The sequence below is a fragment of the Entelurus aequoreus genome, linkage group LG24 (genome assembly GCF_033978785.1).
Source record: "Entelurus aequoreus isolate RoL-2023_Sb linkage group LG24, RoL_Eaeq_v1.1, whole genome shotgun sequence".
Classification (NCBI taxonomy): domain Eukaryota; kingdom Metazoa; phylum Chordata; class Actinopteri; order Syngnathiformes; family Syngnathidae; genus Entelurus; species Entelurus aequoreus.
Genome location: NC_084754.1, coordinates 30,321,308 through 30,347,892, shown reverse-complemented (window position 1 = coordinate 30,347,892; position 26,585 = coordinate 30,321,308). Strand labels below are relative to the sequence as shown.

At 39.2% G+C, this 26,585-nt stretch overlaps 1 protein-coding gene across 8 annotated transcripts in view; it reads left to right on the top strand.

The window, feature by feature from the left end:
• The window catches only part of tjp1b (tight junction protein 1b), a 243,042-nt gene that overhangs the window by 108,176 nt on the left and 108,281 nt on the right, over window positions 1-26,585 (top strand). For all 8 annotated transcript variants that reach the window (XM_062035403.1, XM_062035407.1, XM_062035399.1 and 5 more), the window contains one exon: window positions 19,953-20,094. In XM_062035403.1, coding sequence (XP_061891387.1) covers window positions 19,953-20,094 — 142 coding nt within the window. The remainder of the gene's footprint in view (window positions 1-19,952; window positions 20,095-26,585) is intronic.

Below are 26,585 nucleotides of genomic sequence, written 5' to 3'. Positions count from 1 at the left end.
GACAAGAAGCAAGGAATCATGCAGAGACAGAGTTCAATTTGGAACAATGGGGAGAGACGTTTGGGGCTGCACACTCAGTTAAAATCTCCCACCACGCTCTAAGGTCCAGACCCACGTGCTCCTCTATTTATTTGGGAGGTCCCTGTTTACATCACTGAGGCTGCTTCTGAAGGAAGGGGGGTAATTTCAGCAGCCCCAGTTAGACACAATATATGATAATTCAGAAATGCAAATGTGCTGACACTCGTGATATCGCCCTGTCTCTGCTTTGTCTGCGTCACGGTACTCGATGTTCTGGACACAAACACTGATAAGAGACGACTGCAATCCAAGATTGCAAATTGTCTCTTTGCACAGATAGAAAAGTACAACTTCAGCACAATCGATAATAACTATAGCAACGGCCTTTAATCATAAGAGTTGTGTGATAACTTACACATAACTATTCTAACACCTTCGGCAGCGTCTTCTCTACTTCATCTTAGTTGTAGCGGTGTAGCGTGCAAGGACGGGAGTGGAAGAAGTGTCAAAAGATGGAGCTAACTGTTTTCAGGACATTCAGACTTTACTTCAATCAATAACGGAGCAGCATCTCCTCATCCGAAAACAACAACAGCGGAAATGTGTACCATGAAAAACCGTCCAACCGGAACTCTAATAACTAAAGTTCTTTGGGTGAATAATGTAAACTCACTACACCGGTATGTTTTAGTGCTTTCATGGCGAGTTTACTGACAGATACAAGTAAGAACATTACACTACTTTATATTAGAAATGGAAACAGCGGAGGATTAATGTCACATAACAAGAAGATAGAGAACAAATTATACCATTATTATTTATTTTGGGTGTGGCCAACCCAGGTGAAAGTGCTCAAAAAAGACAGAAACATTTTGAGACAGAAAAAACGATGTATGGCGTATAATCCATTTATTGCACACAAATGGCGGCAGGTTGGAAGGATATTGCGGGTGGAAGTATGGTAGAGACTTGAGTTTGAGTCTACCCTCCCAGTCCAGTCTTGGACTCAAACCAACAAACAAGAGTTAAGTGAGCCAGCGCTAGGCAATGAGCTAAACACCTTGAGCTGTTGTCAGCTCATTGTTGAGCACAGCTCATTAGGCTTTGGAAGTGAGGTTTACACAAGATAATACTGCATAGCCACACTTAATGAGCATATATTGCATATATTCAGCCCCTCAAAATAGCCACCAGTGGGTAGATCAGATATAGGTCACCAAACATAAGCAAACATCAACACCAATACAAACCAAATAAACTAGACCTTAAGAAATCATAAAGGAAAGCAACTTACTTGTTGTGGCTGTGCCCTCTTTTAAAATGAATGGAACGTTTTGGGAATTCTTAGATGCTTGTTGAACCTGTGAGGTAAACTTAGGAATTGTACAAAGCCATGATGATGGACGTCCATGCACTTCTGGGGAGGGGGATTTACTGATTGAATTCTGCCTGGTGTTCAAGTACCCCATCTTAAAGAAGTGTAGATTACGTTACAGCAGAAAGTAAGGGAATATTTACAGGAAATTAACAAGTAGATTATTAGAGTGTAGAGAGAGGATAGCATTACAGCAACGGTTGTGCTCTATCTGTGTGCAGCTGCCAGTCACACGAAGGAGGAGGTTAGATCGATCCATAAATTGTTGGCGTCGATGCTAAGGGTGGTATCAGTATATGATCAATACCAGAGTGATTAGATTTATAATATATTTTCTCAAAATTGTTTTTTTGTTGTTGTTTTTGTTAATGTGTACAAACTCAGGGGAAAATTCTGAAGGACATTGGAGAACTTTGAGGGCAAAAAACAAATTATTTAAATGAGTAATAGATAGTTAAATGGGTTATACTTGTCTAGTGCTTTTCTACCTTCTAGGCACTCAAAGCACTTTGACACTATTTCCACATTCACACACTGATGGCGGGAGCTGCCACGCAAGGCCCTAAACACAACCCATCAGGAGCATGCGTGAAGTGTCTTGCTCAAGGACACAACGGACGTGACTAGGATGGCAGAAGCTGGGGATGGAACCAGGGAAGCTAAAGTTGTCGGCACGACCGCTCTACCTCACAGTAGCTTCTATATTGAAATATGTCTGGTATGGCAGGTAAGAGCCATCCAGGGAAGAGCAAACATTTTGTTCTAAAGCAGGGGTCGGTAACCTTTTTGGCTGAGAGAGCCATCAAAGCCAAATATTTTAAAATGTATTTCCGTGAGAGCCATATAATATTTTTTAACACTGAATACAACTAAATGCATGCATTTTTTTTAGTAAGACCAACATTTTTAGAGTATAATAAGTCTCTTTTTATTTTTAATACCATTGTTATTCTAAAGCTAACCAATAATAAATAAAATACTTCTTACCATTAATGCGACTTCTTGAACAGGTGCGGTAGAAAACGGATGGATGGATTAAAATGCATGAGAATGTTTTATATTTTGAACGTTATTTTTAACACTGATTACCAGCGGAATTTTTCATTACTTATTGTGTTAAGCAATGCCTGCTAAGATTGATCTGAGAGCCAGATGCAGTCATCAAAAGAGCCACATCTGGCTCGAGAGCCATAGGTTCCCTATCCCTGTTCTAAAGTGTTTAATATGTACACTAATATTGTATATTCCTGTTTATTATTATTATATATTATTTATTTATGATGACATCTCCATCACTTTTTTCCATGTGCCTTTTTTTATCCCACATTTTTAAAGAAGATTTTGTCTCCCTTTATCTCTTCCTGACTACTGTTCCTTGCTTTCTTGTTTTTTCATCCATTTGAACCGTTCTTGGACAACTTCACTAAAATTGCAATGCCAGGAAACTATATCATACGTTGTAGTTTAAATGAAATTACACCAGTGTTGCAAAGACAGATTTATTTGAGTAATTAATTACCCCCGCTGAGGGGATTATGGTTGACGTCCCGCTTGGCTTGTTTGTCTGACTGTCATTAGGATTATGTAAAAACTGTATCAGGTAGCTTGATTTTCATAAAACCCGGCAACGTTAGAGCTGGAATCAGGAATATATCACATTTTTAGCTGATAAGATTTACCCGGCAGATCCAGGAATTATCTTTAGCGTTGAGAGATGTGACATTTTGTTGATGAAATGTTCATAGGCTTCAAGTGATATCATACAGTTGTGGACAAGGTGATAAATCCCTCTTAAAATTACTTTTTAAATTAAAGGGATTTATCACCCGAATGTTCAAGCATTATACAAGGCCCTCTTCCGGCTTTTGGCACATAATGGCGTAACTACATCCGTATATAACACACACGCACACCCATTAGCTTTCTGTGTGGTCAGCTAATGATGGCAATTTAGTAAAGTCTAGCTCCTAACGTTAGCTGTCATTGAATGTATATTCTCTCATAACAACAACATGACTGCAAATCGTTAGTTGCTTCTTATGGACTGCTTTTGTGTAGATGCACACTGTCCCCGTGTGCGTGTGTGTACGAGACAGTTGTGTTTTTATTTTTGTTTTCGATCTTTATTCCATATCATTAGTAATTGTAAAAATACAAACTGTAACGTCGTGGTCGCATGGTTATGCGCGGGCCGTTCTCCCAAGATGCAGCAGGAACTACGGAGGCAAGGTGCAGGTGAGACAATGATTTATTCGCATTAATCATACAGGATACAAAATCAATTAAACTAGCGTGCCGATCGCACGGGAAGCAAAGCTAAGGAAGCTAGCACGAAAGCTCAGCATAAGGAATTAAATAGGTAGACGGCGTAACTTGTTGTATAGAAGCAAATAAGACAGCTAGACCGTGTCTGGAGAAAATGTAGCTCTCTGATTAGTGCCCAGGAGCAGGTGAGCGTCTCGAACACTAATCAGAGGTAGGTGAAACTAATCAGCACCCATGAAAACCAAAACAGAAATTTAGGGGTGCTGAAAAAAAAACTTAGGTAGTCAAACTAACAGAAGAAAACATGATCCGGGCAACAGATCATAACACAAACACTTTAAAAAAACATTTGTTAAATTAAAACACTAATGGTAACATAAGTTAAATGATGTTACATAGGTATATTCTTGTTTTAAAAATATTGTTGTATTTTTTTGGTTTTGAAAAAATCTAACTTTGAGCAAGTTCTTTAACTTCATTGTCACAAATAATAGATTATATTTCTACACCCATTTACCAAATCACAAATCAGATAATTAATGCAATGATTATAAATAGTAATATTACAGTTCAATTGACTTTGTACTAGTATGTAAAAGATACATTCTGTTTGTTAGTTCATGCTAACTAAGGAACAACAAAACATGAAAGTAGCTACTGTATATATAGAGTAGTGAATGGGGCAGCACGGTGGTACAGGGGTTAGTACGTGTGCCTTCGATCCTGGGCTTGGGATCTTTCTGTGTGGTGTTTGCATGTTCTACCCGTGACTGCGTGGGTTCCCTCCGGGTACTCGGGCTTCCTCCCACCTCCAAAGACATGCACCTGGGGATAGGTTGATTGGCAACACTAAACTGGCCCTAGTGTGTGAATGTGAGTGTGAATGTTGTCTGTCTATCTGTGTTGGCCCTGCGATGAAGTGGCGACTTGTTCAGGGTATACACCGCCTACCGCCCGAATGCAGCTGAGATAGGCTCCAGCACCCCCCGCTACCTCGTAAGGGACAAGCGGTAGAAAATGGATGGATGGATGGAGTAGTGAATGGGGAAATATAAGTGTAAGAAATGTCAAGTGTAGCGAGAGAATGGGTTCAATTGCGTGACTCTTACGCTCACAGCGTGAGCCTTGGCAGCATTGAATCATGATATAGTGCAGTAGAAAGATATATATACATTATTAAAGGCCTACTGAAATGAATTTTTTTTATTTAAACGGGGATAGCAGATCTATTCTATGTGTCATACTTGATCATTTCGCGATATTGCCATATTTTTGCTGAAAGGATTTAGTATAGAACAACGACGATAAAGATTGCAACTTTTGGTATCTGATAAAAAAAAGGCTTGCCCCTACCGGAAGTAGCGTGACGTAGTCAGTTGAACATATACGCAAAGTTCCCTATTGTTTACAATGATGGCCGCATGAAGTGAGAGAGATTCGGACCGAGAAAGCGACAATTTCCCCATTAATTTGAGCGAGGATGAAAGATTTGTGGATGAGTAAAGTGCAAGTGAAGGACTAGTGGGGAGTTGAAGCTATTCAGATAGGGAAGATGCTGTGAGAGCCGGGGGTGACCTGATATTCAGCTGGGAATGACTACAACAGTAAATAAACACAAGACATATATATACTCTATTAGCCACAACACAACCAGGCTTATATTTAATATGCCACAAATTAATCCTGCATAAAAACACCTGCGTGTTTGTTACGCTAGCTCCTAGTTCCTCTGCTAGCTCCTAGCTCCATAGAACAGGCCAATACAATTCAAACACCTGATCAACACACACAATCACTCAGCCCAAAAGACTGTTCACCTAACCCAAGGTTCATAAAGCTTATATATTTTTAAAAAGTTACGTACATACGCAAAAAAAAGTTGCGCACATACGGTCAAGCGATCAAATGTTTAGAAGCCAAAGCTGCATACTCACAGTAGCACGTCTGCGTCTTTGTCATCCAAATCAAAGTAATCCTGGTAAGAGTCTATGTTGTCCCAGTTCTCTACAGGCGTCTGTGTATCGAAGTCAAAAGTCCTCCTGGTTAGAGTCTCTGTTATCCGAGTTCTTCCATCTTGACTGCATCTTCCGGGAATGTAAACAAAGAAGCGCCGGCTGTGTACTGTTGTTGCTGACTACGTTCGAAAAATACGTCCATTTCGCACCGACAACTTTCTTCTTTGCTTGCTCAGCTTCCTTCTCCATAATGCAATGAACATGATTGCAACAGATTCACGAACACAGATGTCCAGAATACTGTGGAATTATGAAATGAAAACAGAGCTTTTTCGTATTGGCTTCAATGTGGAAGGCATACCCGTGTTCGCCGGTCTACGTCACGCGCATACGTCATCCTCAGAGGCGTTTCGAACCGGAAGTTTAGCGGCAAATTTAAAATGTCACTTTATAAGTTAACCCGGCCGTATTGGCATGTGTTATAATGTTAAGATTTCATCATTGATATATAAACTATCAGACTGCGTGGTCGGTAGTAGTGGGTTTCAGTAGGCCTTTAATACTGTGAGGAAAGTGCCAATTTAGATTTAATTAAAGTTTTTAGTTGGGAATTATACACAGTGGTGAAGTAAAAAGAAAACAACTAAAATCAGGGTAAATTGCCTTTAAAATTATATTTTATATGCAAGCATGAAAGTACAAAGGAAAAGGGTCTTTAAATTTTCCATAACTGTACCATGATTTTTTTACACTCTTGCTACCCATGCGTAGGATTATAGTTAAAAATGTAGCGAGGAGAGCATAAATGTCACTATTTTATGCACTCTCTCAAGAGTCATAACTCAAGTGGAAGTGATTATCTCTGAATTTTTGATAAAGAACACTTAATCACATGACAATGAGGATTTTTTTGTCTCGCACATTCTATCTGAGTGGACACAGTTGCTTGCACCATGTAACATTCTGCTCTTTTGTGGCTTCAAGTGTTTTGGCTGAAATCCATTTCAGAATCAACATCCAGAAAATGAGTTTGTGGATGCACAGTACCGCTTCAGGGGCTGAGATCAAGTCCGAACAGCTTTTCTCGTTGTTAATGTTTTCGGGCTTGTGTAGAGAACAATCTGAGATCGACTGTACTTGACTGCACAAACCCTTTTCCATCCAGTAAGCACCTTATCTGCCTTGGGGCAATATTGAATTAATGCAGAGAGAAAAGTGGAAGCAATGTCGTAGTTCCTGTATTGTTGTTAATTCCTTTGTCTCATTATTTATTATGCTGACTGTACAAATCCTGCACACTTCCTGGGGCCTAGCGTTATCTATTGGTTCTGGGATGCTTTATGCAGACATACATAACACCCATGACACTAGAGAAAAGAAGGGAAGGGTTTAATGTAGGGCTGCAACTAACAACTAATTTGATAATCGATTAATCTGTCGATTATTACTTCGATTAATCAATTAATAATCGGATAAAAGAGACAAACTACATTTCTATCCTTTCCAGTATTTTATTGAAAAAAAACAGCATACTAGCACCATACTTATTTTGATTATTGTTTCTCAGCTGTTTGTAAATGTTGCAGTTTATAAATAAAGGTTTATAAGAAATAAAAAAAGGAGCCTCTGCGCATGCGCATAGCATAGATCCAACGAATCGATGACTAAATTAATCCCCAACTATTTTTATAATCGATTTTAATCGACTTAATCGATTAGTTCAGGGGTGTCCAAAGTACCCATTACATTTGCGGCCCGCAGGTAATTTTTTAACGGCCCCACGGCACATTCTAAAAATACGATGAAAAAAAAACAAAAAACATTACAAGTGGTATAAAAGAGCAAACAGGTGAAATGTAACAAGAAAATGTTGCATTATTTACTCTAATAACACAAAGCTGCCATGCAGGCTGTTTCTTTCTTTAAAAAATAATAATGAATCAGAATCAATGTCATTATGAATTATTGACCTATTAAAGGCTCCATTTACTTCACATTAAATATTCCACTTTGAGATATTTTGGGGGGAAAATGTTGCATATTTTTTGGTTGCCATTTAAAAAACAAAGTTTTTTAAAGAAGGGCCTAAAACGAACAAACAAAAAACAAAAAAAAACAATAAAACTTATAATTGACAGATAGATCTGAAGTTGATCTTGAGACTATTGTGGTAAAAGTTTAAAAAAATGTTGGATTTATTTTTTTAAACTTTACTGAGCCCTTTTGGAGCCCCAATAATTTTAGCTGGACTTTTTTTTTTTAAGTGTCATTGCTCAAAAAAATAATGAATTAAAATCAATGTTGTTATGAGTTATTGACCTTTTAAGACTCCAATTATTATATAATCTCAAATATTCCACTTTAAAATTTTATTGGGGGAAAATGTCGCATATTTTGTGTTTTTTTTTCATAAAAAAACACGGTTTTCCTTGACAAAAATGGCATACAACTTAAATCTTTAAAAGCGTTATATTGACAGATAGACCTAATGTTGATCTAGAGATTCAAACCTTGAATAATAATAATAATAATAATACTAAATAATGACACATTTGTAATATTTTTTTTGACCAAAACCTTTTGGGTTCCCCGGGATCAAGTCTGAGTGGAGGCCTAAATGTATCTTTTTTATACATACGGTATATTGTATTGGTTTTTAAAATAAAAAAATATCAAAATGGCCCCCGCTTGCTTTGATATTTCAGTGTGCGGCCCTCAGTGGAAAAAGTTTGGACACCCCTGGATTAGTTGTTGCAGCCCTAGTTTAATGTAATCACCAACAATGCTGGTGTAACATACAGAGATCGGTAGGTTGTGAGTTCAAATCCCAGCCGAGTCATACCAAAGACTATAAAAATGGGACCCATTACCTCCCTGCTTGGCACTCAGCATCAAGGGTTGGAATTGGGGGTTAAATAACCAAAAATGATTCCCGGGCGCGGCGCCGCTGCTGCCCACTGCTCCCCAAGGGGATGGGTCAAATGCAGAGGACAAATTTCACCACACCTAGTGTGTGTGTGACAATCATTGGTACTTTAATCTTTAATCTTAAAACTATCGTAGTATAGGATAACTATTTATAATAAAAAATGTCACTTTAAATTGTTAGTGGACAGCTTGAATAAGCAGCATTTCTCACTACCATGCAGCTAACAACTTGGTGTGTCATATGCTATTTGCACTAATCTTTAGTATGTAAAATGTTGGTAATATAATACCCATTACAATCTAAGCATGTGACCACAATCACTTTTTTCGCTGAGACTCGCGATTTCACATTGGCTCAGTCGACACGTACTAGTCCTCCTGCTGTGACTTAGACTTCTGTTTCAGTCATTTGCTGACTTTTAGGCCCCGTTTACACCAAGGGTAAATCACACCTAACCTTATCTGTGTCCACACACAACAATGCCACCATTTAAGATCACCGCCCGCCAGCACAACGCGACCTAGTACGCATGCGCGAAAAAAAGAAAAAGAAAGCGTTTACTGCTCCAAGCTCTCCAGTACAAACGTTTGTCGATGACTTTACTTCACTGTGAAGTTGTTATTTAACAGAGCTATTTTGTAAATAGTTTGTTGTGCATTTTACATTTGTTTGCTCTGTTTTGTGTGCAAGTTTTTAAATTAAAATGTATCTCCTTCGAACGATGTCCAGTGTTGTGGTATTTCAATTAACTAGAATCCAGTGTGCTGTGGGGCCCTTTTGTAGTGAATCACACCTGAGACATCATAAATGAATCAAATCTTTAATCGACATGAGAAAGTAGACAATGCGATAAACTGTTTGGGACACGAGGGGATGGTTCCATCTTTCAGCTGCGCGCTAATGGCGGAGTTAGCATTATGCACGCTGCCTGGCCATTTCACAGTCACATCCATAAAGCAATATTTGTAGTCACAAACTGCCTGTATCACATCCACGGGAGAAAGAGACCAAGTTATTTTTAAGTAGAATCACAGCTGACTGTTCGAAAGTTCTCTTGCCATCTGAGATGTGTAGTATCCGAAATAGCTGCAATCGCCCATTGCCTTCTCTTAAGGTATTGATTTGTGATTTCCAAAAGCGCCTGTACATGTACAAGAAGGAGAAACACGGGCATGTCTGCATGATCCGCCTCCATCTTTGTTATGAAGCTGGCTGTGGCACGTTCTTTCTGATGTCACTTCCTGTGTGGGGCGCGGTCTTTCTGGCGTCACTTCCTCTCCAAACTCACTTTGTAAACAATCAATGAGTCCATACAAAGCTAAGTGCCAGAGATTCAAGAAATACACGGCGGACTTACCTGTGTAAAAATTTGTCAGAGGATGGGGACCTTAAACGATGGTTTAGTGTGGCTGAAACGGGTCTTAGGCTAAATAATTATTTGTTTAAGGGGTTAAACGACTTACTGTAGACATGGCCTTAGTGACTTGCATTACCGTATTTTCCGGACCATAGGGCGCACCGGATTATAAGGCGCACTGCCGATGAGCGGGTCTAGTCAGGTCTATTTTCATACAAATGGCGCACCGGATTATAGGGCGCATTAAAGGGGTCATATTTTTTTTTCTAAATGTAAAACACTTCCTTGTGGTCTGCATAACATGTAATTGGTGGTTCTTTGGTCAAAATGTTGCATAGATTATGTTTTACAGATCATCTTCAAGTCACTTTCTGACAGTCGCTTCACGATGCGTCGTTTTGTGGGCGGTTTTATTTACGTGACTCACCTTCGGCAGCGTCTTTTCTCCGTCATCTTTGTTGTAGCGGTGTAGCGTGCAAGGATGGCAGTCGAAAAAGAGTCAAAAGATGGAGCTAACTGTTTTAATGACATTCAGACTTTACTTAAATCAATCAGCATCTCCTCATCCGTGGCTCACTAGTGAAATAACAACGCCGGAAATGTGTCCCGTGAAAAACCGTCCGACCGGAACTCTCTAATAACTAAAGTTCCTTGGGTGAATAATGTAAACTCACTACACCGGAATGTTTTAGCGCTTTCATGGCGAGTTTACTGACAAATATAAGTAAGAACTTTACACTACTCTATATTAGAAATGGCAACAGCGGAGGATGAATGTCCCATAACAAGAAGAAGCACGGACTACAAAGGCGGACGCGCGCACATTTTCAGGACTTATGCAGATCCCAAATAAAGGATATAATACAAAAGTTGCTTTTGCATAATATTTGGAAAAAACGCCAGATAATATGTCTTCCTTATACACACACCATAATAATACTTGTATGTTGAAGCACAGTAATAATATGTCTTCCTCATACACACACCATAATAATACTTGTATGTTGAAGCACAGTATGTCATGTCTGTTCATGTTTTTGTTTTGGTCATGCGTCATGTCTGGTCATGTTTTTGTTTTGGCCATGTGTTTGTTTTTTGGACTCTTTTTAGTTCCTGGTTGCACTTCCTTGTTTGGTTTGGTTTCCATGGTCACCCATTAGTTTTCACCTGTCTTGTCACGCACCTGTTTCACGTTTCGAGTCACGCACCTGTTTTCAGTGATCACGTCACTATTTAAATCTGTCTGTTTCTGTTGTTCGTCCTGGCGTCCTCACACATTCACACTCTGATGATCCATGCTGCTCTTTTTCATGTTTTTCTCATGCCAAGTAAGTTTTGTTTATTAAGACCACAGTTAGTGTTGTTGTTTCTTTGTTCATAGTTTTTGTGCCCACGTGCATGTCTTTTGTTTCTTAGTCAAGTTTGTATTTCCGCCTTTGTGCGCGCCATTTGTTTGCTTCCTTTTTTTTGTAGTTTATTAGTGTTAAACAATAAATCATGTATTTAAATTCACGCCTTGCCCGCGCCAATTTTCCTTTGCCTTCTGGGAGAACAAACCACGCCATGAACCAAGTCCTGACAGTAGGACGCCTGCAGAAAAATTCTCCCGCAAGAAAATTGGACGCTTTTGACGAGGCTTCTTGGGCGGTCCTGCGCGCGATGGAGGAGGAAACGCTGCGCTACTCCTCCATGGAGCACAGAGACATGATGTGGGGGCCAGATGGAAGACTGGTGCCATTGTGCTCCATTTGGTCCGAGGACGACGTTGGCACGTCGCCCCAGCCGCGAAAGCGTCGCCCAAGACGAAAGACTTCCGCGAGCCGGCAGGACACGCCGCTCCCACAAGCCCCTCCCCCTCCGGGCGGAAGCAAGCCACAGGCAGCCCGGCTTCCCCAGGATGACATCACATAATAATACTTGTATGTTGAAGCACAGTACAATCCATCATGCGGTGCGACTTCATAGCTTACCAAAGTCGTACTAAAACATTTTGATAGATTTTTGAGTGCCGTGTGTAATGTTCAATATTTTCAATGGAACATATAAAATGTTGGTGTTGTTTACTTGAGTCATATTGCAGTCTACACTTATCTCTCATGTGCATACTTGCAAACCTTGAGACCTCCAAATTCGGGAGATTGGGGTGGGGGGATGGGGCCGGAGGGCGGGGTTAAGGGGGGAGGAGTATATTTATAGCTAGAATTCACTGAAATTAAAGTATTTCTTATATATATATATATATATATATATATATATATATATATATATATATATATATATATATATATATATATATATATATATATATATACCGTAATTTCCGGACTATAAGCCGCTACTTTTTCCCCTCGTTCTGGTCCCTGCGGCTTATACAACGGTGCGGCTTATATACGGCCTGTTCTTCTCCGACACCGACGAAGAGGATTTCGGTGGTTTTAGTACACAGGAGGAAGACGATGACACAATGATTAAAGACTGACTTTTCATATACCGGTAGGCTGGTTATTTTGATAACGTACAGGCGAGCACTTTGTATTACTTTGCACCGTTGTATTATTTGTACTCTGCACGAATGCTGTTCGCCATGTCAAAGATGTGAAAGTATGATTGAAAGATTTATTGTTAATAAATGGGACGCTTTGCGTTCCCAAACAGTCATCTCTGTCCCAACAATCCCCTCCGTGGTAGCAGGAACCCCTATATACTACGGTAATTACACATCAAAACCCTGCGGCTTATAGTCGGGTGCGGCTTATATATGGAGCAATTACGGTATATATATATATATATATATATATATATATATATATATATATATATATATATATATATATATATATATATAGTACACAGTAATGAAAACACAGTTGTTCTACTAACTGTACTGTACTTGCTGCTTACTTAATAACAAAATAACACTTACCTTTCACTATTTGAGTGATCTCTGAATCCGGGAACATATCCTTCACGGATTTGTTGAAAACATCCGCAATTGAGAACGGGATGTTGCTTGCAGCTATCAGCATAGCCATCTTTGTCTCGGCATATGTTACACCCTCAGGTTTCCATTTAGCAAGGTGGTCCATAATACTGCGTTGCCGCCGCCTTGTGCTTCTCTGACCGTTCATGAGTGACTATATCCATTCGGCCACCGTCTTATGGGTTATAGATAAACCTATGGATAACGGAGACATACATAATAGTCTCCTTTTCAGGTGAGAGACGACGCTAAAGGCAGTGCCTTCAAGGCACGCCCCCAATATTGTTTGTCCGGCTGGAAATTATGGACATTACTACTTGCCGTAGTTTTGAAGCAATGCATGATGGGAATCCGGATGTTGTGTGTCAGTGTATTAACGTGCCGGCTGGAATAAACACACGCTGAGAAATAGCTCCGTGCCTGCCTACTTTATGGGTTATAGATAAACCTATGGATAACGGAGACATATATAAGTCTGCTTTTCAGGTGAGAGAGGACGCTAAAGGCAGTGCCTTTAAGGCACGCCCCCAATATTGTTGTCCGGGTGGAAATCGGGAGAAATTCGGGAGAATGGTTGCCCCGGGAGATTTTCGGGAGAGGCACTGAAATTCGTGAGTCTCCCGTAAAAATCGGGAGGGTTGGCAAGTATGCTCATGTGTGACTGCCATCATATTGCAGTCTACACGTATCTCTTATGTATAACTGCCATCTACTGGTCACACTTATCATTGTACCACTTAAAATAGCTTCGGGGTCGGTAAGCACAACCAAAATGATTCCTGTACATTAGGCGCACCAGGTTATAAGGCGCACTGTCAAGTTTTGAGAAAATTAAAGCATTTTAAGTGCGCCTTATAGTCCGAAAAACTTTCTAATTGGTCAAGCAGTAGAGGGCGGGGCATCAAAATGAAAACAATAACAATATTTCGGAGCTGTAAGTCTAATTTTAAAATGAGCATTTCCCGGCTGAACTACCGTTATCAGTTATAAAGGTATTCGAAAAGAACATGATTTATTAATGCCTTTTGACATATCAGAGCCATTTAATGATGACTTGACATGAAATTATTACATATGGCACCTTTAATATTTTACATATATTAGTTTTACAGACCATCTTTAATCCGCTTTCTGGCAGTCTCTTCAGGATGCGCCGTTTTGTGGGCGGTCTTATTTACCTGATTCCGCTTTGACCTCGTCTTCTCCCCGTCAGCCATGCATTTAGTTTTTAGCGCTTATAGTTCTAACCTACGTATAAGTTAGAACTATACGCTACTTTGTATTAGAAATGGCAACAGCGGAGGATGCATGTGCGTGTAAGAGCCAGTCTGCCGCACAACAAGAGCGTAATGAAAAAGAAGGAACATTATTGACTACAATGCCACAAGCTATTAGAGTAAATTTCTACTATAACATGGAGATATCCACTGATGTCACCAATAGGGAAAAACGTCACAAATTAGGCAAAATCTAAACGGCTCCTTTATAGAGTAATTGCACTTTTTTGGAATTTTGCCAACCGCTCACAATCATTATGAGAGGCTAGTGTATTAAATAGATATGAAAGAAAAGTTGGTTTTGCATAATAGGTCACTTTAAAACACTTCCAGGTCACACTGACTGAAATCACGTCCCGGCCCAGTTAGCCATTTTTGTAGTGTTTCACTGTGTAGTTTGTATTAACACACCGAGCAAGCAGCTGAGAGAAGCTATCGTTAGCTTCTGTGCTAAGCCGCTCACAGAACTGAACAACATCAACAGATGAGATTAGTGATAAAGTCGTTACAACGAGAGATATAAGTCCTCAAGCAAATTGGTGTATGTGTAAATAAAGTTATAGTCACTCACCAATAACCAAATTCAGTCGCTGACCAAAGCCTTGAATCACACTCCGGAGTCGAGAAGTCGGTACCACACGGCATCATTTTTTTCAGAGTTTGATGCACAGTGCGCCGTTGTGCGACACAGAGGAGCCTCCATAAACACGCAAGGGGCGAGGGTGAGCCCAAGAGTATGCCCTGTGCTTTGCCCGTCAGGCACAGAGAAGAGCAAATAGCCTAACAAAGGCACATCAAAAGATACCGTATGGTGGTATGGTCCCAAATATATACCGCCTTCTAAAATATACCGGTATTAAGTATAATACCGATATATCGCGCAGCCCTACATAAACTTAATAAAAAAGAGACAATTGTAAAACAAATGTGTTCTGTTAAACCACTAATGGTAACATAAGCTGACATGACTGCCAGACAAGGCAGCACAAATTGTCAATCACAAAGTGCTTTTATTTGTGTCAGTAGAAATGTTTACTTTTCACCCTACAATAATTCCACTTCCAACTAGAGAAAACACATTGCAGTAAATGGTATATTATTTTTTATAATACAATTTTTTTTAAAAATAAAAATTTGAAAATTGTAATTTCCCCTCGGGGATTAATAAAGTATTTCTGATTCTGATTCTGATGTTTTACACACGCACGCACTCAGCAACTATGGTAGTATTCAAAGAACCATTAAAAAATAGCTACCAAATAAATCAGAAGTTACTTACATGTTACTCAATACTTGAGTAATTTTTTCAATGAATATTTACTTACTCTTACTCAAGTAATTCTTTTCATGAGTACTTTTTTACTTTTACCCTAAAGCAGTGATTTTCAAACAGTGGTACGTGGGTTCCATCTAGTGGTACACCAAATAATCACTCAATTAAACTACAGTTTTTTATTTTCCTATATTCAATCACAGTGTTAATGTTCAAACTGTGTGTGATGTTGCAGTGTCCAAAAATATGAAATGTACTTTTATATAAAACCTCTGCCTTGTTTTTAATGAATACTCGGGCCTACTACGCTACTGTATTTCAATGTTGGTAGTTATGGTGGTACTTGGATAGCCACATTTTTTTCTGAGGTGGTACTCAGTGAAAAATGTTTGAGAACCACTGTTATAAAATAACGTTTCTTCTACTTGAGTACCATTTTTGGCGACTCTACCCACCTGCGCCAACAGGCAAGAAAACTGTCTTCTTCATAATATGACACCATTAAAAATACATTACATTAAGAAAGGTCTGGACGTCTCATGTTCCTTCATGAATTAAAAGAAAAGAAAAGTCAGAATGCTTAGAGCCATTAGGGGGCATCTGTTTCCATCTCTACCTAATTGAGTGTAAAATTAGTTATTCGCGCATTTTATGATAGGACTTCTTGCTCGTACAGTGGTTCACATAGCTCACTCTCATGCAGCTGGTATGGGATTAATCTCAACTGTTATACACATTGACCTGTTGATTGGCAACTTATCAGGCCAGGGTGAAGTCTGCCTTTCAGTGGAAACCAGTCAGGATGTGTTGTATACTGAATATAACAATGGATGAATGGATGGTCTCACCCCTCTTCATGCTTGTCAAAACATACTCACTACTGAAGATGCCGGGCCTATCTCCAGGTACCAGTCATAATTTTAATATCAATCAATCAATCAAACTTTATTTATACAGCGCTTTTCATATATAAAAGAAATGCAACGCAAAGTGCTTTACAAAGTTAAAAACAATACCCCGGTGACCCATATCCCCCATTATCACATACGTACGCACAAACACAGATACCAAACACAAATACACACACACAACTATATGGACAAATAATTGCATGGCTGTGCACAGAGGAGACATGTGAGTAAACACTATCACAGGAGCCATCTGCACCAGGAGGTCATCAGACCATGGCCACCAGGACGCTGACACAAAGCGCCCCCACAAGCACGGTCGATAACCCCTGAGGCAGATGGCTCATCTGAGAAACGTTGGAAAATAAACATAATAAAACTTGTAAAATAGTAAGAACCATGAGTAGAGATAAAGAATAAAATACAAGTAAGACATATGAAGATTAATAGAAACAATAAAATTAATATACAGTAAATAAATAAATAGACCTAAATACAATCTTGCATAACTAATACAATAAAAAGTAAAATACAAATGACTTCAATAACATAATTAATATAAGGTAAAAGCCAAATCAAAAAGGTGGGTCTTAAGCCTGCTCTTAAAAACATGAACGTTCTCCGCAGCCCTGAGGTCCTCCAGCAAGCTGTTCCATAAGCGGGGGCCATAATGGTGGAAAGATGCCATCCTGGGACTTTGTGTCCTGACTTTTGGAATAATTAGTAGATGAGTGCCGGAGGATCTCAGGACCCGGGAAGGCTCATAGGGTATATTGTCGCTGGTCTTGAACTGTCCACCTTCCCGAAACAGCCAAGCTATTACGCAGCTGCCTACCTACCTTGACCTACTGTCCCCACAAACATACGGTACACTTAGAACGTAAGGGGTCATTGGGAGTGTAATGGTACACAATGCTGCCTTTTATGCAGCTCCAATGCAGCACATGTTTGGTCCCTGAACAATACCTCAACACCGGGACAGTCTGGTGTCATTTACAATCATAAGCCACTGTTACAACCCTAAAGCCAAGAGAGAAGAAGCTGGTCAGGTAGTCTTTGTTGGCTTCTTAACATTTTATATCCTGCGATTCGAGAAGGATTGAATTATGACTCGAATGGCAGAAAAGAGAAAATAAATTCCTTTAACCAAAGTGAAGAAACAATGCAGTTGCATATTATTTATTACAATGTTGTTTCTCACATCCAGCAATCAATGTTATCACACTATCCATCCATCCATTTTCTACCGCGTATTCCCTCCGGGGCCGCGGGGGGTGGGAGCCTATTTCAGCTACAATTGCAGAACAGTAAATCCTCTAAGGTTCATCAGTTCATTGAGGGGAAACATGAAGTCAAACATATACTGTGACATTCTGAAGCTCTTGGGTAATTTCTAAACACACCTATAAATAGCTGTCTGGACTTCTTTTAAGGGGACAGTACATCTAAACTGCTATACAAGCTTTACACTGACTACTCTAAATTATATCACAGTTTTATTTCATAGTACTATTTCATAGTCCATTGAAAAGCATAAATAAATCCATCCATCCATTTTCTACCGCTTGCTGAAATTTGAAGGTTTACTTACTTTTGTGAGATACCGTAATTTCTTTCCTCTATTCTCATTGTTATGTATTTGCGCCAACATCCCGAAGGTTCTTTTTTGGGTTGGATATCAAATGTCAAATTAGTACTTTTTAATATGTGCCAAAACCAATACTTAAAAAGGCAAAATGTACAAATGTTGTCCAAAAACAAAGCCTTATGATTGTCAATTAATTTTGTGACTTACAAGTTAAACAGAATAGTAATTAAAATAATTCCATTATATAAACACAAGTATAATTGAGTAATAAATGTACTACTTTTTTGGACATGCTGTAATGATAAACTGGAAATATGGGATTTACCATATTGTCATTGTATACATGTTCAAAATAAACTAACATCATAACCATAGCTATTGCTGCCCAAAATAACAAGTTAACTAATGTTATTGATTTAAAAAACATTGCATTAATCATGTATAGATGCAGGTTAATAATTTATTTTGACTGTACATGCTTCTTTACCTTACATGTGGATGGTTACCTGAAAGGCGGCAGGTCAATGCATACGCCAGAGCAAGGATAAATGAGGAGATTCTGAATTTCACTTCAAAATACACCTTGACTGGACTGTAGATAAAACTCAAGTTTTGAAAAAATTGTTGTAGCACAATCAAGTAAAATATATTGAAAAATGTTCCTGCATGACATTCTGACAATGAAATTGCAATTGTGTCAAAATATTAGGCTTTTTTAAAGTTTATTTTATTTATGCAGGCCCTGCGATGAGGTGGCGACTTGTCCAGGGTGTACCCTGCCTTCCGCCCGATTGTAGCTGAGATAGGCTCCAGCGCCCCCCGTGACCCCGAAGGGGATAAGTGGTACAAAATGGATGGATGGATTTTATTTATGCAAGCAAGTAATAATTTGTGGTTAATCACGATCAAGCCAAATTCAAAAGTGTGATTAAACAAACCATTGCCAGTATGAGATAAAACCCACAACAGATTAGAAAAAAATATTACTTAAAAATGCATGCATTCAGTTTAAGTGCATATATTCGGCACAACTTTATCAGAACTGGATAATTAGTGATGTAAGACTAATGTGACAAGGCAGTTAGGTAGTTAATCCTTAATGCAAGAGTCGTGTGTTAACTTAGAAAAATAAAGTTTGTGCAACGACCTGCTTGTGTTGTCATGTTGATATGAAGAATTCTGGTGCCTGTCAGATTGGTGGATAATGAAGAAGTGTGCAAGTTTAAAAATACATTATTGCAACTTAGAACTGCTGCATAATATGGTTTTAAAAGAGCATAAGACTGTGTGTGTCTGTCAAGATGCTACAGGACATTACCTACATTTTTTTTGCCTTGTTTCAGTGCTATGAGTCACCGATACCGAGGTGCTGTTTGTGTCAGCACAGATGCTATTATGGTACTGAGTCCAGTCTTGGTACGCATCGCTATTCTTCCTTGATGCAGATGCCATCCCTCCACACAGTTTAATGGAAATCATTATTGTATTTTTTTTAATCCTGCTGACTATCAAACCAGCAAACAGCAATCAAAACAATACTATACCTCTTGCCTTTGCGATTTTGCACTTGATGCAGGTAATTAAGTGTCTGGCAGGCACAGTGGACATCAAGGCGGGGGTGAGCTCTGCTGAAGGACTAATGAGGAGAAAGTCATTCATGGAGGGTAAAACACTTCCTGAGAATATTGATGATGAAGGGTCAGTCAAGTTTCATCCCACCGTGATCCAGCTTCAGTTACGATTGGCTAGGGCGGACAGCAGAGCTGCTGAGGCCCCCTTGTGTGTGATGCTCCCTTAGCACAAACCCCTGCATGGTCTTTGTGACATTAAATCCAACTATAGATGTATTTTAAATGCCATTTTAATCAGCGGGTGGTAGAAAACTGTGGCCTTTGAAAAGGCAGGAACATTCCCACTGTGTTCTTCTTCCTTTTCGTTAGCCTCAGGCCAGTCGTCCCGCTGTGTTACAAATGTACTAGACAGTTTTTGAGCTCTGTTGTCTTTCTTTCTCCTGTCGACCTTAGGATACACCCCAGCCCGACCGCTGGCTCCATCACGGCCGCCTCCTCTGCGAGCACCATTCAGGGCAAGCCATCGCTCCGGCGCATCAAGGGCCGAATTCACAGGAGCAAGAGCCTGGACAGCATCGATCTCTTTGACTCTAATGTAAGTTATGATCAAGATGCATTAATGAGCTGTATAGAAACACCCCCAATAGATACTTGGTACTGTATTGAAACGATACGGGATGCATTGTTTGTTTGTTTTTCAGAATCTTCACCACAAGTTGTCTTATTTTCCTTTTGTAGATAATATATATTGGACATGCTTTGGTGTGAATTTTGCTCTGCAGGCACTTTTATGTCTCCTTTTTTGAACCTCTCTGCAATATGTACGTCTTTGGACGTATTTCCAGATTGCAATGAAACCACGCCCCACCCTCTCCAAAAGTAACATTATTTATCTTTTGAAAATGTACAGTGTTTAAGTATATATATATTTGGACTTTCCCTGATTACATGGCAACAGCTGTTTCTAAAGGGACGGGGGTCGTAAACAGCCGCCGCCTTTGATTACAAAACAGTTCAAAGAAAAGGTTGGTTCAAAGAAAAGGTCGTAAACAGCCATTGCCCTTGGTCACAAAACAGTTCAAAGAAAAGGTGCCTGAAGGGAGGTCAGGCCCTGCCTCCTCTCCGCTTTGTAGATCTCGGGTCAACCTACTCAGTGGCCTAGTGGTTAGAGTGTCCGCCCTGCGATCGGTAGGTTGTGAGTTCAAACCCCGGCCGAGTCATACCAAAGACTATAATAATGGGACCCATTACCTCCCTGCTTGGCACTCAGCAGCAAGGGTTGGAATTGGGGGTTAAATCACCAAAAATGATTCCCGGGCGCGGTACGGATGCTGCCCACTGCTCCCCTCACCTCCCAGGGGGTGATCAAGGGGATGGGTCAAATGCAGAGGACACATTTCACCACACCTAGTGTGTGTGTCACAATCATTGGTACTTTAACTTTAACTTTAAGACAAAATCTTCCTGTGGATTACAATACATCAAAGAAACCGACACCCTCATGTCGCTCCCCATCCTACACAGTGGAGTTTTACAAGCCTTTTGCTTGGTAGGATCAAAGACAGATTTTGTCCTCTCGCAGGGCGAGCTGAACTCAATGTAACACAAAGTTTAGTGATAACTTAGATACAATTGTTCTGACAATATACATTGTCACCGCTATTTCTTTTCAGTCATGGTTGAAAATAAACTTCATAAACATTATATAGATTCACCCTGTCACAATAATAAGTACACCTGCACACTCGCTGATAAATTAAGACTGTATGAAAAAGAAACGCTTTTAATATGATTGATGTCATTGCATGGCGCACATTGGTGTTTTTATGCACATGCCACAATTAGATGAAAATATTAATACTTTATGTTACCAATTTCTTGTGTTTCCTCATAGCCTGAAGCTGGCTGAGCGCTTGACTTGATGTCCAAATAAGTACATGCACCTTGCTGGATCCATAACATTGTAAAGTCAGCAAAAATGACATTTTTATTAGGTCCTCTTTAGGATGATGCCAGAAAGTATATTGTACCGATAAATGACTTACAAGATAGAAAGACAGCGCTTAAAGACTTAAGATTTAGACTTAGACAAACTTTATTGATCCACAAGGGAAATTGTTCCACACAGTAGCTCAGTTACAAAGGATGGAAAGGGTAAAGATGGAAAGGATAATGCAGGTATAAAGTGGACTAAAAATGTACCATAGTAGCAATATAAAATATAACATATTTGTAATATTTACATATTATACATACAGTATATAATGTATACCGATATATTATACTATTATATTACATTTTATTTTTATATAATATATACAATATATAACAAGTCCCAATTGCCATATACAATATTACAGTATATGTAACAGCTGCAGCAAAAAAAGGGCAGCATAACATAGAGAGTAGATCCAGCAGAAAATATACATTATAAACAAAGAGAGGTAGCTAACATAGAAGCGGCCAGGTAATAGACAGATATCATCTATTGCTGTATGGCGAGTGATTATACAGCTGGATGGAGTGCGGAATGAAGATAATAATTGGTCTTTTACGTTCAATATATAAAAAGTACTTTCTTTTGTTTAGTCTGTTCTGCCATTAAATGTGACATAGTCAATAGAATCAAGTGAAGTCTATTTAAACGAAAACTGCTTACGTGAGTTTTAATGTGCAATAACCAAAAAGTAGATCGTACCTTGTTTTTGCCAGATAGAACTGTAAACAACTGAAGGTGTAAGCGTAAGGGGGGTAATGTGGGGTTGACAGCTAAGCTATGACGTCAGTGTGAGTTCAGCTCAACGCACCACCTCATGAAAAAACACAGAGATGGTTAAATTGTTGATGGCAGCACTGGTCAGCAGTCTTGTCGAGGTCTCTGGGGAACTACTGTTTCAAACTGTTTAGAGCGATTGTGCTTTAAATAAACACAAAAGTGACAGTATTTGTAATAACTTTTAGAATGTTGATCATCCCCTCCCTGTAAAGCTTAGCGCTGATGTGTTGTGTGTAACAGTCCCAGGGCTTAAAGCTGCTTTCTGACATGTTGATTTCAAAAAGTGCACACGAGAATCGGGCAGCGTACATTATCATGTAAAAAAAATTAAAATAAAGTGAACTATGAACCGCTGAGCAAAACTACCAAGGTTTTTAATGTTATTAGAATATTCACATAAAGCATGGCAGTGATGTAACGCAGGTGAATGCTTTTAGCCTGGATTTTGAGTCTGAATTTGCAAACCTATAAGCCTTGGTGAATGGAAAAGATGGTCAAGTAGGACTGAATAGAGTAGAGCCTGTAAGGTAGAACAGGAGCCGTTGTGTTATGCGGACTACATTTCCATTTGTTCATATTTCAACATGAATTTATTCCACAGAAAATAATGACAATAAAAATAATCTGTTTTAGGGTCAAAAGGTTGCCGTCCTTTAATGCAGGGGTGTCAAACTCGTTTTCATTGAGGGCCACATCGCAGTTATGGTTGCGCTCAGAGGGCCGTTTTTAACAATGAGTAATATATGAATATACATGTATATATAAAATACATTAATATATTTTTTTACATACGCTGCAAAAAAAATATTTAAATTTCACTTTAAAAACTGGCATCTCAGTCACCAGAATTTTACAGTAAAAGCAGTGGGTTTTTACAGCAAATAAAACAATTTAATAAATGGAATGTAATGGAAAAACAATACCACTCTTTTTAGCAGTAAAATTCAAGCAACAGAGCTGCCAGTTTGTTTGTTTTTACTGTAACATCTTGTTGTTTTATTGTTTTTTGTTTGTTTTTTAATGTTTTAGTGTCTTACTGTATATGGAAAAAAAACAGTCCCAAAGTTGATTTTACGGTAAAAAACTCAGTCGGCGGAATTTAACCACAAAATCTATTGTCAATTTTACAGTTGCCAATTTGATTGATAAATTGTTTTTAAATCATAAGTCAAGCAGATATTTAAGTACAGTATTTATCTTTACTTTAACAAAAAATATTTTTGGAATACATGATAATATAATATTTTGAATTTGATAATATTTAATTTTAAAACATATGCAATTGCATTCAGTACATGATTTTTAATGTCAAAAGGGAAAGAACAAATATATTTAGTAAGAAAAGATTAAACATTTTATTAACACATATTATTTCCAGGCGGGCCTCATAAAAATAATGTGGCGGGCCAGATTTGGCCCCCGGGCCTTGAGTTTGACACCTGAGATGTAATATTTGTAAAGGTACAGTACAGTACCTTTTTTAACTGACTGCTGATCAGGTGGTGAACTGACCAGCCCAGTTGATCTTTACCACTGCTGTGTCCCATTGTTTGAATGGCTAAAGTTTGTACTCACGTGAAATATTCCTTAAAAAAGGATTCATGGTCAAGGAGACACAATTACAGTACATTGCCTTATTCCTTGTTACACATATGCAGGCATTGCATTAATTACAAGAGGGTGCGTGTCTTGCCAGAACACCGGCCCGAATTTGAGAGCCAGCTGCAACGAACACGTCGTCTATTCGCAGTGCCAAGCCATTTCTAAGATATTAATTCCTCACCCCCATGGCGGAAAATAAACTAAGATTCTTCCAAGTATCATTATCACCAGAGGACTGCAGAAAAAAGGAATGGCTAAGCATGCTACACACACACACAAACCGAGCAGGACGACACAAGAAGCTAACCACTACTATATTATTTGTATATAAATGATACTAAAGTCATCAGATCAATGATTTATTTTTCTTGTTCTTATTGATGTTATTTGTTTGTTTTTTGTTGATAATGTTGTTGTTTAGTCTACCTGCAAGATGTTTGATTCTAAATAAATAATAATAAATAATAAAAGTTAATAAATTCCTCATAGCCTGAAGCAGAGCTGAGAGCTTGACTTAATGTCTAAATTAGTACGTCCACCTTGCAGTAACGTTACAACGTGCCAGACTGCAAAACCCTGCAAACAGAGGCATCCAAAACCTTAAAGGCCTACTGAAATGAATTTTTTAAATTTAAACGGGGATAGCAGATCTATTCTATGTGTCATACTTGATCATTTCGCGATATTGCCATATTTTTGCTGAAAGGATTTAGTATAGAACAACGACGATAAAGATTGCAACTTTTGGTATCTGATAAAAAAAAGGCTTGCCCCTACCGGAAGTAGCGTGACATAGTCAGTTGAACATATACGCAAAGTTCCCTATTGTTTACAATGATGGCCGCATGAAGTGAGAGAGATTTGGACCGAGAAAGCGACAATTTCCCCATTAATTTGAGCGAGGATGAAAGATTTGTGGATGAGTAAAGTGCAAGTGAAGGACTAGTGGGGAGTTGAAGCTATTCAGATAGGGAAGATGCTGTGAGAGCCGGGGGTGACCTGATATTCAGCTGGGAATGACTAAAACAGTAAATAAACACAAGACATATATATACTCTATTAGCCACAACACAACCAGGCTTATATTTAATATGCCACAAATTAATCCTGCATAAAAACACCTGCGTGTTTGTTATGATAGCTCCTATGCTAGCTCCTATGCTAGCTCCTAGCTCCATAGAACACGCCAATACAATTCAAACACCTGATCAACACACACAATCACTCAGCCCAAAAGACCGTTCACCTAACCCAAGGTTCATAAAGCTCATATATTTTTAAAAAGTTACGTACGTGACGCGCACGTACGGTCAAGCTATCAAATGTTTAGCAGCCAAGGCTGCATACTCGGTACCTGGTATTCAGCTGGGAATGACTAAAACAGTAAATAAACACAAGACATATATTTACTCTATTAGCCACAACACAACCAGGCTTATATTTAATATGACACAAATTAATCCTGCATAAAAACACCTACGTCTTTGTTATGCTAACTCCTAGCTCCTATGCTAGCTCCTAGCTCCATAGAACACGCCAATACAATTCAAACACCTGATCAACACACACAATCACTCAGCCCAAAAGACCGTTCACCTAACCCAAGGTTCATAAAGCTTATATATTTTAAAAAAGTTACGTACATACGCAAAAAAAAAGTTGCGCACATACGGTCAAGCGATCAAATGTTTAGAAGCCAAAGCTGCATACTCACAGTAGCACGTCTGCGTCTTTGTCATCCAAATCAAAGTAATCCTGGTAAGAGTCTGTGTTGTCCCAGTTCTCTACAGGCGTCTGTGTATCGAAGTCAAAAGTCCTCCTGGTTAGAGTCTCTGTTATCCGAGTTCTTCCATCTTGACTGCATCTTTCGGGAATGTAAACAAAGAAGCGCCGGCTGTGTACTGTTGTTGCTGACTACGTTCGAAAAATACGTCCATTTCGCACCGACAACTTTCTTCTTTGCTTGCTCAGCTTCTTTCTCCATAATGCAATGAACATGATTGCAACAGATTTCACGAACACAGATGTCCAGAATACTGTGGAATTATGAAATGAAAACGGAGCTTTTTCGTATTGGCTTCAATGTGGAAGGCATACCCGTGTTCCCCGGGCTACGTCACACGCATACGTCATCCTCAGAGGCGTTTCGAACCGGAAGTTTAGTGGCAAATTTAAAATGTCACTTTATAAGTTAACCCGGCTGTATTGGCATGTGTTATAATGTTAAGATTTCATCATTGATATATAAACTATCAGACTGCGTGGTCGGTAGTAGTGGATTTCAGTAGGCCTTTAATGCAAGCTCACGCCAAAATGCATGAACCTTATAAATTGACCCTTTGATATTGTTTAACACAAATACCCAACATTGTAACAAAATGTATAAGTCAGAAAATACAAAATTCCTCATAGGTCCTTGTGGAGAGGCGGGGCCGGCAGTCCGACAGCGAGGCAGGGCACACCGGAGCCCGCTCCAAGATGGCGGCTGAGATCCACAATCATTACAAGGTGCGTGGATCACCCTGAGCGATCCACGCACCTTGTAATGATTGTGGCGTCGCTCCCGGCACGCCCCGCCTCGCTGCTCGCTCGCCGTCCACGCCTCCTCGCCGCCCCTGCCTCGCTGTCGGACTGCCGGCCCCGCCTCTCCACAGTCCTTTTTAAGAAGTGTAGCAAAGCTTTTTTTTTCTTAAAACTGCTCTATGAAG